General features: G+C 36.0%; 1 protein-coding gene across 1 annotated transcript; it reads left to right on the forward strand.

Moving 5' to 3' along the window:
- The first annotated feature begins 501 nt into the window (after positions 1 to 501).
- LOC141291587 (uncharacterized) lies at positions 502 to 13,833 on the forward strand. The gene is made up of 4 exons (XM_073823749.1): positions 502 to 640; positions 7,741 to 7,793; positions 9,711 to 9,840; positions 11,113 to 13,833. The coding sequence occupies exons 3-4, from the start codon at positions 9,786 to 9,788 to the stop codon at positions 11,793 to 11,795; spliced, it is 738 nt and encodes a 245-aa protein (XP_073679850.1). The 5' UTR covers positions 502 to 640; positions 7,741 to 7,793; positions 9,711 to 9,785; the 3' UTR covers positions 11,796 to 13,833.
- The last annotated feature ends 1,904 nt before the right edge of the window (positions 13,834 to 15,737 follow it).

Raw genomic sequence — 15,737 nt, forward strand, 5'->3', positions numbered from 1 at the left:
TAAAATTATTCACTGTTTCTAATCGCCGCTCGCTGAGAGACCTGCTGCTCAAAACAGTCAATGCAACGAGAACAACGAACACAATGATAACTTTTACAAACAATTACAAATGTTTTTATTGTTGTAATGACAATCTTAAAATACAATGGCAATTTTTCAAAGTTTGTAATCGATTAAATGTAATATACTAATCATTAAATCATCAAAACTGAATATAGTTTTGAGTGTTTGTCTATTCAGATCATTTGTTGATGTAATGACAATCTTAAAATAGCCAATAAACAATAGCCATTTTTTATATGCCTCGATTAAATGTAATATACTAATCATTAAATGTTAATCAAAACTGAATAGTAAGTTAAAGTTTTGAGTGTTTATCTAATCAGATCATTTAAGTCCGGTAACTATCTTACTCCCTTACTAGTGCACTGACTACTGAACTAGAGTTGATTGAGATGCACACAGATTTTTTTTTTTTTTTAAATAGGACAGAGTTTCCAAACACGGAAAAAAAAAAACTTCTGGTGAGGCAACTGAGATCCATGCAACATAAAGATGGCGTTTATTAAAGAGGAAAGTGAAGACATGAAGATTGAAGAAACATTCAGGGTCAAACATGAAGATACTGATGAACAAACAGGTTGGTTTTCATTCTCAAAGCTGGACTACTCTATGAACTGTCCTCTACATTTTATCAATTCATTTGTCTTTGGCACATGTTTTTTTCACTGTCTGCCCTTCTGCCCTTCATTTTTTTCTTCGAGTTCTCTTAAAGGCCATTTTGCACTCTTAGGCCGCGATCACACCGAACGCGTCTTTTAGTTCTAAAAACGCGAGGCGCACAGCACTGCCTTTTTTTGGTGACTTTTAATAAAAGAGCAGTGTGCTGCGTTTTTTTTATGTTGCTAAGCAACGACCAAAACAGCTGTCCTATCAGTCAAATCAAAGGATTATAGCGCGAGCGCTCTAAAATCTTAGTTTTATGCTGTTAAGTAAACTGTCATATTAGCAGAAACCCTAAATAATACAGCTCCGGGTTACCCACGATAGACACAAAAGGTTTCTCCTCTATTTCTTGCAGTCTCCGGACTTTTTAAGCAACCGTAAAATTCCGTCACCACAACAGAAGGCCCGCCTCTCCATTCATTCGATTGGACAATGGAAAAGAACGCGAATGACGTTGGGCGTTTTTCCGCTCAGAGTTGATTTTTTTTTTCAACTTCACGAGCTCAGAGCGCTCCTGCAAAAACGCGAGGCGCAGCAGGCGGTGAAAACGCGAGGCGCCTGGAACGCATAAGCAGCGCGTAGAACGCTCACTGCCAACAGAAAACCATTCAAAAGAGGCGCCTCCATCTGCAAAAACGCGTTCGGTGTGATCGCGGCCTTATAGTGCTCTGATTTAAAAAACAGCATTTAAAGACTTGTCTCATCTAATATTTAAATGTAAATATTCACTGCTAAGATTGAGTAATATTTTCACATGAAATAGGTAAATAAAGGCTGTGTGCATGTGGTCTTGCTCTGATGTAATGATGACGTATTTGAAATAAAGTCTGGTCGTCGCTTTCACTCGACTAGGGCTGCCGCTTTAATAGTTTACTGAATGTTACTTTATGAAAAGAGTCAACTAATATTTTATTATTTGGTCAGTCACAGAAATTGTCCATGTCAAAAAGGTTAAACAGATTGTTAACATCTAGGTCTAATTACAGTATATCTGGCAAGAAATAAAAACATTCGCCTATCATTCATCAACCTCACATATGTCTTATCTTTTGAAAGTGAAGCATGTAAATAAGCAGCTGGCGGCTTCATCTGGAGACTCAAGCTGGACTGAGACACACACCAGTTTATCAGCCGCCTCAGTGTTTAAGCTGCTTTTTCTAACATATACCACCTGGCTGGTGAAATGCTGGGGTTGTGTGATGTTTGCTTCAGAGAGGCGTGTTAGGGGTGGGTTTTACAGTAGCGCTGGTCTGACAGTGGAAATGCTGCTTGATTTTGAGTTGCAAAGCCACTGACCCGGTCCAGCTCATTGTTAGCCCTGGTACACACTGACCCAAGTTGGCTATTGTCAACATGAGTGTTAAAGGAACACTCCACTTTTTTGGAAATAGGCTCATTCTCCAACCAGTTTTCTAGGCTGATAATTTTAGGAACTACACTCCCGTTCTGGTGTAATAGTCAAGGAAGTTGGCTGCCGTAATATATAGATGCAGCAGGCGCAGTAATATCACGCAGCACATCGCAGCACAACATGACCAACTGCATGCACAGAGAGCGTTCCTGGTTGGAAGTTACCTATCTGGGAACTAATATCAGGTGCTGTGTGATATTACTGCGCCTGCTTCCTTACAGCAGCAAACTTCCTTGACTATTACACTGGAATGGGAGTGTAGTTCCTAATCTTATCGGCCTAGAAAATCACAGCTTTACATTTTCCGCTGGTCTTAGTACACGACTTAACTACAGAAGAGTCAAGTATTAAATAGGATAAATATCGAAACTCATTGGTCATTTTTGAACGCGATGCTATTGGTCTAATAGGATTTAATGATCTATGCTAAGCTATGTTAAAAGTGATATCGCCAGAACAGGAGAACGGCTGAATGAATTTCAAAATGTTAAAACTTAACTTATTAAGTCGGGGGAAGTTGGAGAATGAGCCTATTTCCAAAAAAAGTGGAGTGTTCCTTTAAAGTCCCCAGGATAAGAGTTCTCTCAAACTTGAGGCAGATCTGCAAATTCATGCATTAAATCTTCATTTGTTTTAGGAGGTCTACAGACTGTTACAGTGACAGTAGTGATGGTTCCAGAGACACTCAGAACAAGACATTTAAAAGAATTAAAATAATAACAGGGAAGTAAAATGGGGAATGACCCTTCCACTGGGATCTGGGGATTCAAATAATCCATATGGATTATTATTATTATCCATGTGGGAGTAAATTCTTTAAAAATTGCTTTTGCGGTTTAAAAGTTATTAGCATATACTTGAGTGCAAATTGTCTTTTAGTTTCACAACTTTTCTGTAAGTGGTTCTATGGCTGCCATAGATTCGAGTGAATGAAGAAAAACACCAATTACAATAGGTGCCTGCCTTCGGTGCTAGGCCCCCTTAATTAGATCTTCTGGGTCAAACTGTTTTTATTATTATTATTTTAAATCAAGGGTTCAATGCCAGCTTGATAGGAGAGACATTCTAAAAAAGTGAAGAGTTTTGCAATTACACCTCTTACAGCTGCTTAGTACAGCAGTCCTCACCGCTCTGTATATTTTGTGTCTATCTCTGATCACGTACAACATTTGTTCTATTCGAATGGAAGTGCCCTGCAAAGTGGACATCATAGGATATCCTGCCATGATTCCAGTTCAAAGCAAGTGTACGTGTTTCATTTAAAGGTCATTAAAGTGTGCAAGACATTGTAGAAATTGTATTTATTTACAGATGTCACACTTCACATGTCTCTAGTAAGATTCGTCTGTGTGTGAAGACGCTGCAGGCGGTGGCATAGTGCATATTAGTGAATGAATGTTCCGAAGTGAAGTAAACTTCAACAGGTTTCCAGTGCTTAGGGAACAATGAATACTGTGTAGGGACAATGTCAGTTAGTACACAGTTCATGCACAGAGCTCAACTGACCAAATGCACGGAGCGTTCTTTAGAACTTCCGCATAAAGATAAGCAGCTCGTAAACTTACGCTGAAGCTCATTTTATATGTGATATATATAGGTGGAGACTCTTGAGACTCCTCTACTGCCTCGTTCTTATCAGAAACTGAGAAAAATTATAATTGCAACGTCGTAAATAATAATAGCAGCATGAACATTCAGTTTCATATTATTTAACAACATATCATTTAAACGGGAGCCTGGCAATCCCAGGAGACTACCTGCATAGTTGTACATTTAAATGCTGACAGCTAAACACTAACATAAGATGTTTAGGCTAACGTTAGCTAGCTAGCGATACTTCTCTTCAAGGACATCTTAATCGTATTCTTGATAATCACTAACTTGCCTTTATAGTTATGAACACATTTTTAAAATCTTACAATATTTTAAAGCCTTTATTGTTTTCCAACTCTACAGCTGTGAAATAAAATTCACTTCAAGGACTCACTTTTCATTCATAAAGACGGGGAAAAAATGCCTTTTCACGGAAAACGTCTTTTTTTTAGGCTAAAATGATATGGAATTACCCATATACAGCGGGGAAAATAAGGGTTTGACACATCAGCATTTTTATCAGTAAGGGTATTTCTAAGTGGGCTATTGACACGGAATTTCCACCAGATGTAGCCATCAAGCAAAATATTGAATTCATACAAAGAAATCAGAACATTTAAGTATACAAGTTGAGTCATAATAAATAAAGTCAAATGACACAGGGAATAAGTATTGAACACACTTTATTTAATACTTTGTAGAAAAGCCTTTGTTGGTGATTACAACTTCTAGACGCCTCTTGTATTGAGAGACCAGTCGTCTGCATTGCTCAGGAGTGATTCTGGCCCATTCTTCCACACAAACGCTCTTTAAATCTTGAAGGTTCCTTGGGCCTCTTTTATGAACTTTGATCTTCAGTTCTCTCCATAGATTTTCTTTGGGATTTAGGTCAGGTGATTGACTGGGCCATTCAAGCAACTTGATTTTCTTTCTTTAAAACCACTTCATTGTTTCCTTGGCCTTGTGTTTGGGATCATTGTCTTGCTGAATTGTCCATCCTCTTTTCATTTTCAGCTTTCTGGTAGATGGCAGCAGATTTTTATCCAGAATGTCCCGGTACATTTCTCCATTTATCCTGCCTTTAATAATATAAAGTCTGCCAGTACTCCTTGCTGAAAAGCAGCCCCAAACCATGATGCTTCCACCCCCAAACTTAACTGTTGGTATGGTGTTCTTGGGGTGGTGGGCAGTGCCATGTCTTCTCCAAACATAGTGTGTAGAATGACTGCCAAAAAGTTAAATTTTGCTTTCATCTGACCATACTATAGTCTCTCAATAATCCACAGGCTTCTCCAAATGCTGTTTCGCAAACTTTAACTGAGCCTCAACATGCTTTTTGTTCAGCAATGAAGTCTTGTGTGGTGAGCGTGCATGGATGCCATGGCGGTTCAGTGCATTGCTTATAGTTTTCTTTGAAACAACAGTACCTGCTGATTCAAGGTCTTCCTGAAGTTCTGCCCGAGTGGTTCTTGGCTCTTGGAGAACTCTCCTGATTATTCTTTGGAGGGATCTTACGTGGAGCACCTGATCGTGGCCGGTTTATGGTAAACTGATGCTCTTTCCATTTCTGGATAATGGCCCCCACAGTGCTCACAGGAACATTCAGCATTCTGGAAATGCACCTATAACCATTCCCATCAAAATGCTTATCAACGATAAGATTAAGATCATCTTGAGAGAGTTCTTTGCTTTTACCCATCATGAAGTCTTTCCTGTGTGCCTTCTGGGTAATGAGAAGCCTTTATAGGCCATCAATTAGGACTAAAGCAGCTGATATCATTAATACTGATAGGGGGCAGGGTTTCTCTCTCAATACTGACAGATTTCAGGTGATCTCCTGGCTTTCTATGTCATTTTGCATACTTATTCCCTGTGTCATTTGACTTTATTTATTATGACTCAACTTGTATACTTAAATGTTCTGATTTCTTTGTATGAATTCAATATTTGGCTTGATGGCTACATCTGGTGGAAATGTTGTGTCAATAGCCCACTTAGAAATACCCTTACTGATAAAAATGCTGATGTGTCAAATACTTATTTTCCCTGCTGTAAATCACATTCAGCATGCATGCAGTATAAGAATTTTGATTGAATATAATAATAATTTAAATAATTGGATTTCTTAACAACCAAAGTATTAAAATCTCAACCCCATCACAATCTCACAACCCCGTTACAATCAAAAACATAACGGGGTTGAGATTTTTGCACAAAATGGCCGCTGCTCAATGTAGTGAATACCAGACAGAGAGCACATGGCATGCATGAAATTCAAAATCACCATATATTCATGAAATAACAAACTTTTTCATAAGTAATAGTTTTCTATCTTTTTTTCATGTTACGGTGTTGAGTCATTGAGTTTGACGACCACAATATCACAAGATAAATGACTAAAATAAAGGAAAAGATGGGAGCAACTTGCCAGTCTCTGTGGTCCTGTTGTCCAAAAGACTTCAGTGATGTCACTTCCTGATGTATATGGAATTCTGGATCACACCATTGTATTTATAGGGGTGGGATCATTCGTGTAACGGGGTTGAGGGGTTACTCAGGTACAGAAATAATTGTGATTTTAATTAATAATTAACAATTAAATTAGAAAAAAATAAACATTACCAGCAAAAGAGCACAAATAGATGTTTAGGTTGATATCAGAATTTATTGACTTTTTAAATAGTTTTATTTGGTATTTTCAAAGAAAACTTCCATCAAGGCCATGAGGGACATGGCAAAATAGGTGGTCAAATGAAAAAAAAAAAAACTGTATTATTTCTTATAAAAAGATAAAAAAATTAGTTAAGTTTTTTTACACTGTATTAAAGGGTGCATTTCAATATATATGTAAAGCTGTTTAAATATCAAGTTTGGTGACCCAATAGATGAAATATACCATAATATGTGAGAGGGACTCAAATAGTGCCATTTTTATGGAATGACTCACACACACACATTGTTTAAAAGCAAAACATATTTATCCACCCTCATTTAAAAACAATCTGTCAATGTCATCTTTTGGACATTCATCATATTGCATTGGTTTTAATTTCTTGTCCTCAAACAGAGCTCTAATCTGTTTATTTTTAAATTACACTAAGATTAAAAAAGAAAATGAAATGTATTTTAATGATAGTATTATTTTATCGTGAGAACGACTATTGCAGTATATAACACAGCAGGTAGACGGCATCTTGAACTCTTCCCTCCATGCAATCAAGTCTGGTGCCTAATGTTTGTGCCGTGGATTCCCAAAATGCTTTGCGTTCCCCACTGAGAATACGTCATGATGATGACACATTAGCGATCCTTATACAAAAAGGTGTGTAAAATACAAACTTGTATTTTAATGTCTAGCAAATTTATTATTTTTGCAAAGGTTAGACAGATTATAAAATAATACTAAATCAATTTGAAATATTTTTTTGCAATAGCTTGTGGATTCTTTCTTTTTAAACCCATTTTACCACAAATTAAACTTAGAATACAGCTGACATATGTGTGTTATGTATATGTGACCCTGGACCACAAAACCAGTCATAAGGTTAAATTTGACAAAACTGAGATTTATACATCATATGAAGGCTCGATAAATAAGCTTTCTATTGATGTATGGTTTGTTAGGATCGGACAATATTTGACCGAGATACATCTATTTGAAATCAGAAATCTGAGGATGCAAAAAAATCTAAAAGACTGAGAAAATCACCTTTAAAGTTGTCCAAATTAGGTTCTTAACAATGCATATTACAAATCAAAAATTACATTTTGATATGTTTACAGTAGGAATTTTACAAAAAATCTTCATGGAACATGAACTTTACTTAATTTCTCAATGATTTTTGGCATAAAAGAAAAATCAAAAATTTTGACCCATGCAATGTATTTTTGGCTATTGCTACAAACAAACCCCAGCGACTTAAGACTGGTTTTGTGGTCCAGGGTCACATATATGTTTTCTGCATATACAATGTATTTATGGCCAACACAGGACTTTTATTTTGTTTTAGCGATGTGACGCCATAAGACTGCGCTCCTGTGTTTGTGGTTCGGCTGAAGAGAGGTTGGTGTTTTTAAGAGTTTAAAGTGTTTAAATCTCTAGAAATCGTTAAGGCAGTGCAATCGTTTTTACAAGCGATGTAAAATGAATTGATAATCATTCATTGTAACGTTGCAGTGTTTCATCAAACATTTGATATAAAAAAAATATATATATAATAATAATAATGTTGATAATCATTCATTGTAACGTTGCAGTGTTTCATCAAACATTTGATATTAAAAAAAAATATAATAATAATGTGTGTGAGGAAAACCTATCTGCACGTGATTAACAACCACGGTGCTTTTCATTTCGCTCCCTATATTGTGAATAAGTTTACAGTAAACACGAATACGCCTTATTCAGCCCGCTGCCATTTTGAATCGAAAACGAGGCTGTGAGGGATAGCAGTCCAGCAGCGCCCACTGTGGCGCGTTGTTGCGTACCGGGATGTAGATCGTATATCCGTAAAATAATAGGTCATTTCACATTTTTCCACAGGACAAAGAGCTCCAGAAGACGTGGACTGATCGACAGGACAAATAACCTAACTTTCAGGTAACAATATTGCATTTTTTTTTGAGAAAATGACTGTGGAAAGACTGCTAATTTCTAATGGGAGCATGTTTATCTTCCTTTAAACGCTTACACAGAGTTTTTCAAATGATGTTATATAGATTAAAATGCTTAATGGTTTGTATTAAGAGCCTGCAGCTAGGTCATAAGCGTCTTCCCGACCTTTATTATGAAATTACGATAAACATGACATTTTCCTTGTCTAAAGCAAGACAGAAACAAAAAAATAATGTTCTGAATATCATTTAGCGATTTTAAAAGGGGTTGACATCAAACACTACATGGCAAACTAATAAATAATTGTTATCTTTTGATCTCTTTGCATAAAAATAAACTTTCAACCCACTGTTTTTTGTATGACTTAACATGTTGTCTGAAAGAGGCTTACGATCTAACGTTAACTGCAGGCTCTTAACACAAACTATTAAACATGTTGATCTTTAAAACATCATTTAAAAAGAATATCTTTTTCATTTACAATCGCAAGGTTTTCTTTTCGTGAGGTCTTAGAGTTCAGGTAAACACAGACGGAGCTGAACCCTCCTTAAGCGTCCTAATTCCAGTCAGTGTTTTTGAAAAACAATCCTGAGTAAAATGTTGAGCACTCTTGTGTTCTTTGTAATCTATTTAGTTTAGTTGTTGTAGTAATACATCACATGTTAGCTCTGCGTAAACGTTTAAAGGAAGATAAACATGCTCGCATTATAAATTAGCAATTAGCCAACCGGCTAGTTTCCACAGTCATTTTCTTAAATAAATGCAATATTGTTACCTGAAAGTTAGGTTATATGTCCTGTCGATCAGTCCACGTTTTCTGGAGCGCTTTGTCCTGTGGAAAAATGTGAAATGACCTATTATTTTACGGCTATACGATCTACATCCCGGTACGCAACAATGCGCCACAGTGGGCGCTGCTGGACTGCTATCCCTCACAGCCTCGTTTTCGATTCAAAATGGCAGCGGGCTGAATAAGGCGTATTCAGTCACTGGTTAGTAGTGATGAGAAACGGAGCTTTTTGAAACTCCGAGTCAATTGAATCAATTGCTTTTCAAAATGATTCAGTGATTCGAAGCGCTCAAAACAGCGTGAATGCATTTAAAACGACAAACTCAAAGCTGTCACAGTTCTCACGAAAGTGGAATCTATTGAATGTAATCTAGAAATTATTAAATGCCAAATATACAACCGAAAATACCTTATTATTAATAATTAACAGAAATATGTATTTATTTTTGGGCTATTTGGATAATTTAAGACCATTAACTTTTACTCTAATCGACTAACTCTGATTTAGATGCACACAGAGATTTAGTTTGGATTTATATTTCTTTCTGTTAATTATTCTTATTTTAAATCTCCAGACACATAAAATCTCATGTGAAGCATCTGAGATCCACGTGACACTATTATAAAGATGGCGTTTATTAAAGAGGAAAATGAAGACAAGGATTGCAGAAGTATTCAGTCTGAAACAAAAAGAGGAACAAACAGGTTGGTTTTTCTTATGAAAGCTGAGATCAGTCATTTGATCCTTATTAAAATGTATAAATGTCTACAGAAATAAATTGTATTTTTGAAGAATGTCATATTAGTGTCCTATTTAAAGCAGTTTTATTTGACAATTTAATAAAAAAATATATTGTGTAACATTTAAAAACAATGTAAACCATTAATTTTTAGTATTTAATTATGCTTATTTTTCATACGCAAAAAGGTGAGCCATCAATTTTTAATGGCAATGGTGAAAATGTATTCTAGTAATACAGTCAAAACAATATTGAGTATCAAAACTTTTCAATTTGCGAAATCACAGGATGTATTCAGTTTACATTTTTTTGTGTAACTCCTCAGAACATATCGTTTCAAAGTAGCTTTACAGAAAATGCATATTTCTACATTATAATTAAGAGTGATCACAGTCCATATGACATATAATGTACAGTTTTAATGTAATACAAATCAGGCAGTTAGGAAATGATGGTATTTAAGCAAAAAAGTGACGAATATCTTTGCTTTCATAACTTTTCTTTGCTTTCATTTACAAAAGCACAATGTTTTGTTGCTATTCTGAGCGCACACAAATACACAGATTATTTTGATTGAAAAGATATATTACTTTTATTTGTATGACCAAAAATGAAGGAGTATTTTAAACACGCTACTATTTTGCTTCCACACTCCGTACAGACAATTAAATAGTGAACAACCAAACAAACACACACACACAAAAAACTTAGTAGAATCCAAGGCAGGTCACAGTCCACGAATGATTAATTAAAAGTGATAGAGTGAATAAAGTCTTATCTGTTATCCAGTTCACTTGCCAAAATATCCATCATAGTTGTCCATCTTAATCATGCCTGTTGTAATCAGTACCAAAGTTCCCAGCAAACTGGAAGATCCGTACACGAATGATGAATCAATGGTGAGATGAAGATCTTTGTGAATAAAAGGAAATTTTAAATTTCCTCTACAGTCTCCATATCAAACGCCATATTGCTCCACAGTACTTTATCAGTTGGGCATAAAACACAAGTTTCTCAACAAGGAAGCAGAAGTTTGGCACATAAAACTAAAGTCCCTCAATAAAGCCAAGTTTGGCCAGGTTTCAGCCATTGCATGTTGTACTCATCTTTTATAGCATGACATGACTTATAGAGAAAATATTGCACTTTAGTGATATTTCTACGTATAATGTGCAGTAATCACAGCAGTAGTACTCATTATATACAAATACAAATATTTTTGTTGTATTTTTTTTAGAATCCATTGATGGCACCAAAGATGATAGAGTTGGAAGAAGAAGAAGAAGAAGAAGACAGAAGGAAAGAAGCTGGAAGAAAAGTGTTAATAAAAGGAGAAGAATGATGGGACAACCGTATGTTGGGATAAGCAGGAATGAACAAGTTAACATGGAGCCCCGAGTGATGGGACCAAGATGTCAGTCAGCTGGATGTGTGAAGTCCTCCAAGCATCACTGCGGTACAATTGAAGAAGCAGACAGAGAGAAGATTTTTAAATATTTCTGGGAGAACATGAACTGGGAAGAGAAGAAAACGTATGTGCGTGGTTTGGTGGATGTAATGCCAGTAATGAGGAGAAGGGGCTGTGAAAATTCAAGAAGGGTGTCTACTCTTATTTACTTCTTAAAAGTTGATGGACAGAGAAGAAGGGTGTGTAAAAGTTTCTTTTTGGCAACACTCGGAATAGGGGATTGGTGTGCTCTTAACTGGGTGCAAGACACAGGAAACACACCACAGAATACAGCAGCAAACCTCAGACGTGAGGATCGTGAGTTCATGAAGAGTTTTCTGCAGGATCTCCCAAAGGTGACTTTCTGCTACTGTAGGTCATTAACATCAAAACAGTACCTGGAGCCTGTCTTCCAGTCCATGACTAGCCTGTATAAAGTCTACCATCATGCTGCGGAGGAAAAGATGCTGTGACCCTTCTCGAGGCAAGTGTTCTCAGAAGAATTTAAAGAGCAGAACCTGGGTCTTTACCATCCAAAGAAGGACAGATGTAAAACTTGCAGTTCCTTAAAGACTAGTAATTTGCCAGATGATGAGTGGCAGCTCCGCTTTAAAAAGGAAGAGGCCTGTGGGGTAAACATGGAGGACAAAAATGATCTAAGTGTCAAGCTTGAAATCAAAAGCGAATGGTGATAAAGTATTCTTCTGGTTCTGAAAAGAGTGATAAATTTTTCATTTAGATTTTAATATTTGTTGTCTTGTCTTCATACGGCATATGCCTGTGTGTGCTGCTTTCCGTTTGGCTTTTATGCCTTATATGCAGGTTGATTTTGTATTATAACAGTCATCCCAATATTCTTAACCTGGTAAGAACTCTAGAAGCTGCATTTTGGACTAATTGTAGCTTATTCATTAAAGATGCATTACTATAGTCCAGTCTAGAGGTCATGAATGTGTGAACTAGCTTTTCTGTTTCATAACCATGGCATATTCTGCACCTTGGAACTGTTTCTAAAGTGGAAGAAGGCTGTTTTTGTGACGTGAAATCCATTTTCGAAAGTCGAAAGTTCTACTGTCGAGAAAGAAGTAACAGTACATCTGTCTAGATGCAAATTATATTATAAAAGCTGCTGTGCACAGGTTTTTAGCCAAATAAGTCATTTTTCTCTTATTAACAAAAACAGATTACAGATTTGGCCTTAAAAATTAAAACAATTTATACTAAAATAAATTAAAAAATAAAAGTTGTGACAGAGTATGGTAAATCAGAGTAAATGTACAAAATGCAAACATAAAAGGATTGTAAAACATAATTTGTAACACAATTTTTTGTTTATTTATTAATTATTATTAACACAATTGTTTATTTTCTCTATTATAGGTTGAGTTATTTAAATTAGAGGTAACCACTGCATTTTGAAACAATCTACAGTTTAAATAACAAAAAATTACGACACAGTTCTTTCTTAATCGTATTAAGTGCAGACAATTCAGCCATAATCAAAGCAGGCTACTCTCTAAATATTCAAAGTGCAAATAGAGACCGGATATTTCAATCATGATACAGAGCTATAGACATACACAACCTATTATAGCCTACGTAACGTTACTAATAACAGCCTAGATATATCATGTAGCCTAATTTGCGTGCATTGGGGAGTCACTCTCTAAACAAAAGGGATTAAAATTGCTTTTGAATGCGCGTGCGTTTTTTGCTTTCGGTTTCAGTTTTTCGTGCTACCTTTTTTGTCGACAATTTCAACATCTTTGGATAATAACTCGAGGTTAGACTCACTATCGTCACTGCTTCGTCCTAGTGCTTAGTTTGCTTTGCAATTGCAAAGTGCGGTAGGAAATTAACTTTGACGTGCACACGCATGCTGCATGCTGATTGGCTGTTGTCGCATAGTTTTTGCTTTGTGATTGGCTCTTAGATTAATTCATATCGAGCAAAAAATGTCTAGAGCTTATCATCGTTATTAACATAAATTTGATCGCGATTCGATATGATATCGTTTATCGGCCCAGCCCTACTTCTCACTGTCCACTGTCACAGAGAACTCTCAGGCAAATGACTGCACTCGCAAAGACCCATCCAAATGTCCCCCCAAAGAGATAAAGTCTTTGAACAATCAGAACTCACTCACGCCAAAACTGGAAAACAACAATAGACGATACTGAGGAGGTAAACTCACTGCAGAACAACATGAAACAACGTGTAGTAACACCCTTTTTGCCACAGGCTGACACTGTGACAGTATTTACCATAATTACGATAGCACATGAAGGCAGCATATGTCCATTCAGTAGCAGACCAAAGACACAAACACAGCACAAGCACAAACATATCCTTTAATCTAAACATGCATATAATTATGCCATACAATGAACAATAGAGTACCAATATGTCTTACCAAAATAAAATTGCACAAAGATAAAACCTGTACAGGTCAATATGAACTAGTATGCAATCTACTGTACTGTATGTACTGCACTCTGTATTAAACAGTGTTTAAACACAACAGACCTCTTTTGTGTGTTAAATGACCATAAACGCAAAACATACACAGGACATAGCCTTGTGTAATTTAACTCACATTTTCGACATTTCAAAACAGAACCAAACAAATCAGCAAGTTAGCATTTTAATACTTCATTAATAAAGGAAGTAGTTGCCCTCAAGATTTCATGTCATATCATGGCTTTTTTTTCAGGGCTGATGTTAACAGCACACTTATTAGAAAAAGACAGCAGGGTCTTATTTGCAGGATCAAACTTCAGGCCTTTGTAGGTATCTGGGTTAACTATGTGGAGCTCTGCAATCGGAGCAGTCATCTTGATGGGTCCAAGATCCACGCCGTTTACCTTGAAGGATTCTCTCATTGTACGGACACGGCTGAAGCTTTTTAGGACTTTCTTATATCTACGGATGACCTCACCTCAGACTTTATTATATATGCACAACTGTATGAAGAGTTATAGACAGACATCAGTAGCTAAGCACCTCAAACAAACAGCAACCAACTTTTACACTACTACTGAATCAAAACAACTAGCTTATACTGCGTTCACACCATAACCACCAAACCGAAGCCTTTGGGAAGCGCTGTGAAGGGAGGTTAGAATGTTATGATTTGAAAGCTAGCTTGCTATTGCTAGCCTCTCTGAAAATGTCCTATTGCACCTTTAAGGATTCAATACATTTATTTGAAATGAAAATTTTAAAATCTAAAATGTCAAAATGTAAATTGATCAGAATGTAAAAACTGAAGACCTGTGCTTTTACTACAGCTTTTGTTCAAAGAATATTTTAGGAGGTAAGGACATATTTCTTTATTTTGTTCAAATGGGCAAAATAAGAGCATAGAATGTGCATATGAATGCATACAGAGATCAGCATTACAGCTGCCAGACCACACAGAACACTTTGAGTGTGTGTTAGAAATCTGAAATGGTGAGAAAGCATAGTTCTTGGTATGTTTTTGTCTTTAAAACAATAATTTTAGGTGTTAGCCAGCAAAGTTTAAATCCTGTCAGACTAAGAATGTTCATGCATTATGTCTGATGGCAGAGAACTCTTGTGGCTGTTTGAACACATTCAATGAACACTATGAATATTTTTGTTACAGACTTAACATAACATAAACCTTATAACATAGACGATAAATATTTTTTTAAACAGATAAGGTATTTATTTCACATATCTTAATGTATTTATCATTGGATGTACATTTATCCATTATGACATTTATTAAAATAAGATAAGAAATGAAAGCATAAGTAAAAAAAAAAAGATTACTTATACTCGAATATTCTACTGATGGAACAATACAGTTGAAAACATTGAGCACAGCTAAGTTATACAATTAAATGTATTAATTCATTATAATAATGTATTGCATGCCAATTTAAGATTTAAAGCAAAATGTTTTAATGCTAGAAAACCAATGGTGTTGCGGAGGGAATGCTCAGTAATTTGAAGAAAACTTTCACTAATAAACAATACCTATTTGATAAATATGCCTAGGTATATATAAATGTAAGAGGCAGATATTTATGTGTGTGGGCTAACAAGAAAAGGACAAATGAACAGAAACAGCCTTGCACGACCATTATTTCCCCAAATAAACCCTCAACTGTTGTCTAGGCAACACCTCATGTGCTTTGTGATGACAGGCCCCACAGAACTGAGGGGCGGGGTGAGCAGAGGTTCATTTCATTTCAAGAGCCAGGTACTGATATCGCTTGCTGAGAACAGGCATTTTTTCTACCATTGAGAATTTTTAATCAAAGTATATTACAAACTTTTCATTTGGACCCTAAAGCATCATATTAACTTGTGGAAAATGGGCATCCGATGACCCTTTAATGTACTAAGAGAAGAGAGCACTGGGCAACCTGACCCCTGAGGTTCCT

This window comes from Garra rufa, chromosome 18 (assembly GCF_049309525.1).
Source record: "Garra rufa chromosome 18, GarRuf1.0, whole genome shotgun sequence".
NCBI lineage: Eukaryota > Metazoa > Chordata > Actinopteri > Cypriniformes > Cyprinidae > Garra > Garra rufa.

Excerpts from the sequence above, each read along its gene's own strand:
- LOC141291587 (XM_073823749.1), top strand. The coding sequence starts at position 9,786 with ATGAAGACAAGGATTGCAGAAGTATTCAGTCTGAAACAAAAAGAGGAA. Across the intron at positions 9,841-11,112 it reads ACAAAAAGAGGAACAAACAG|AATCCATTGATGGCACCAAA; the intron begins GTTGGTTTTTCT and ends TATTTTTTTTAG.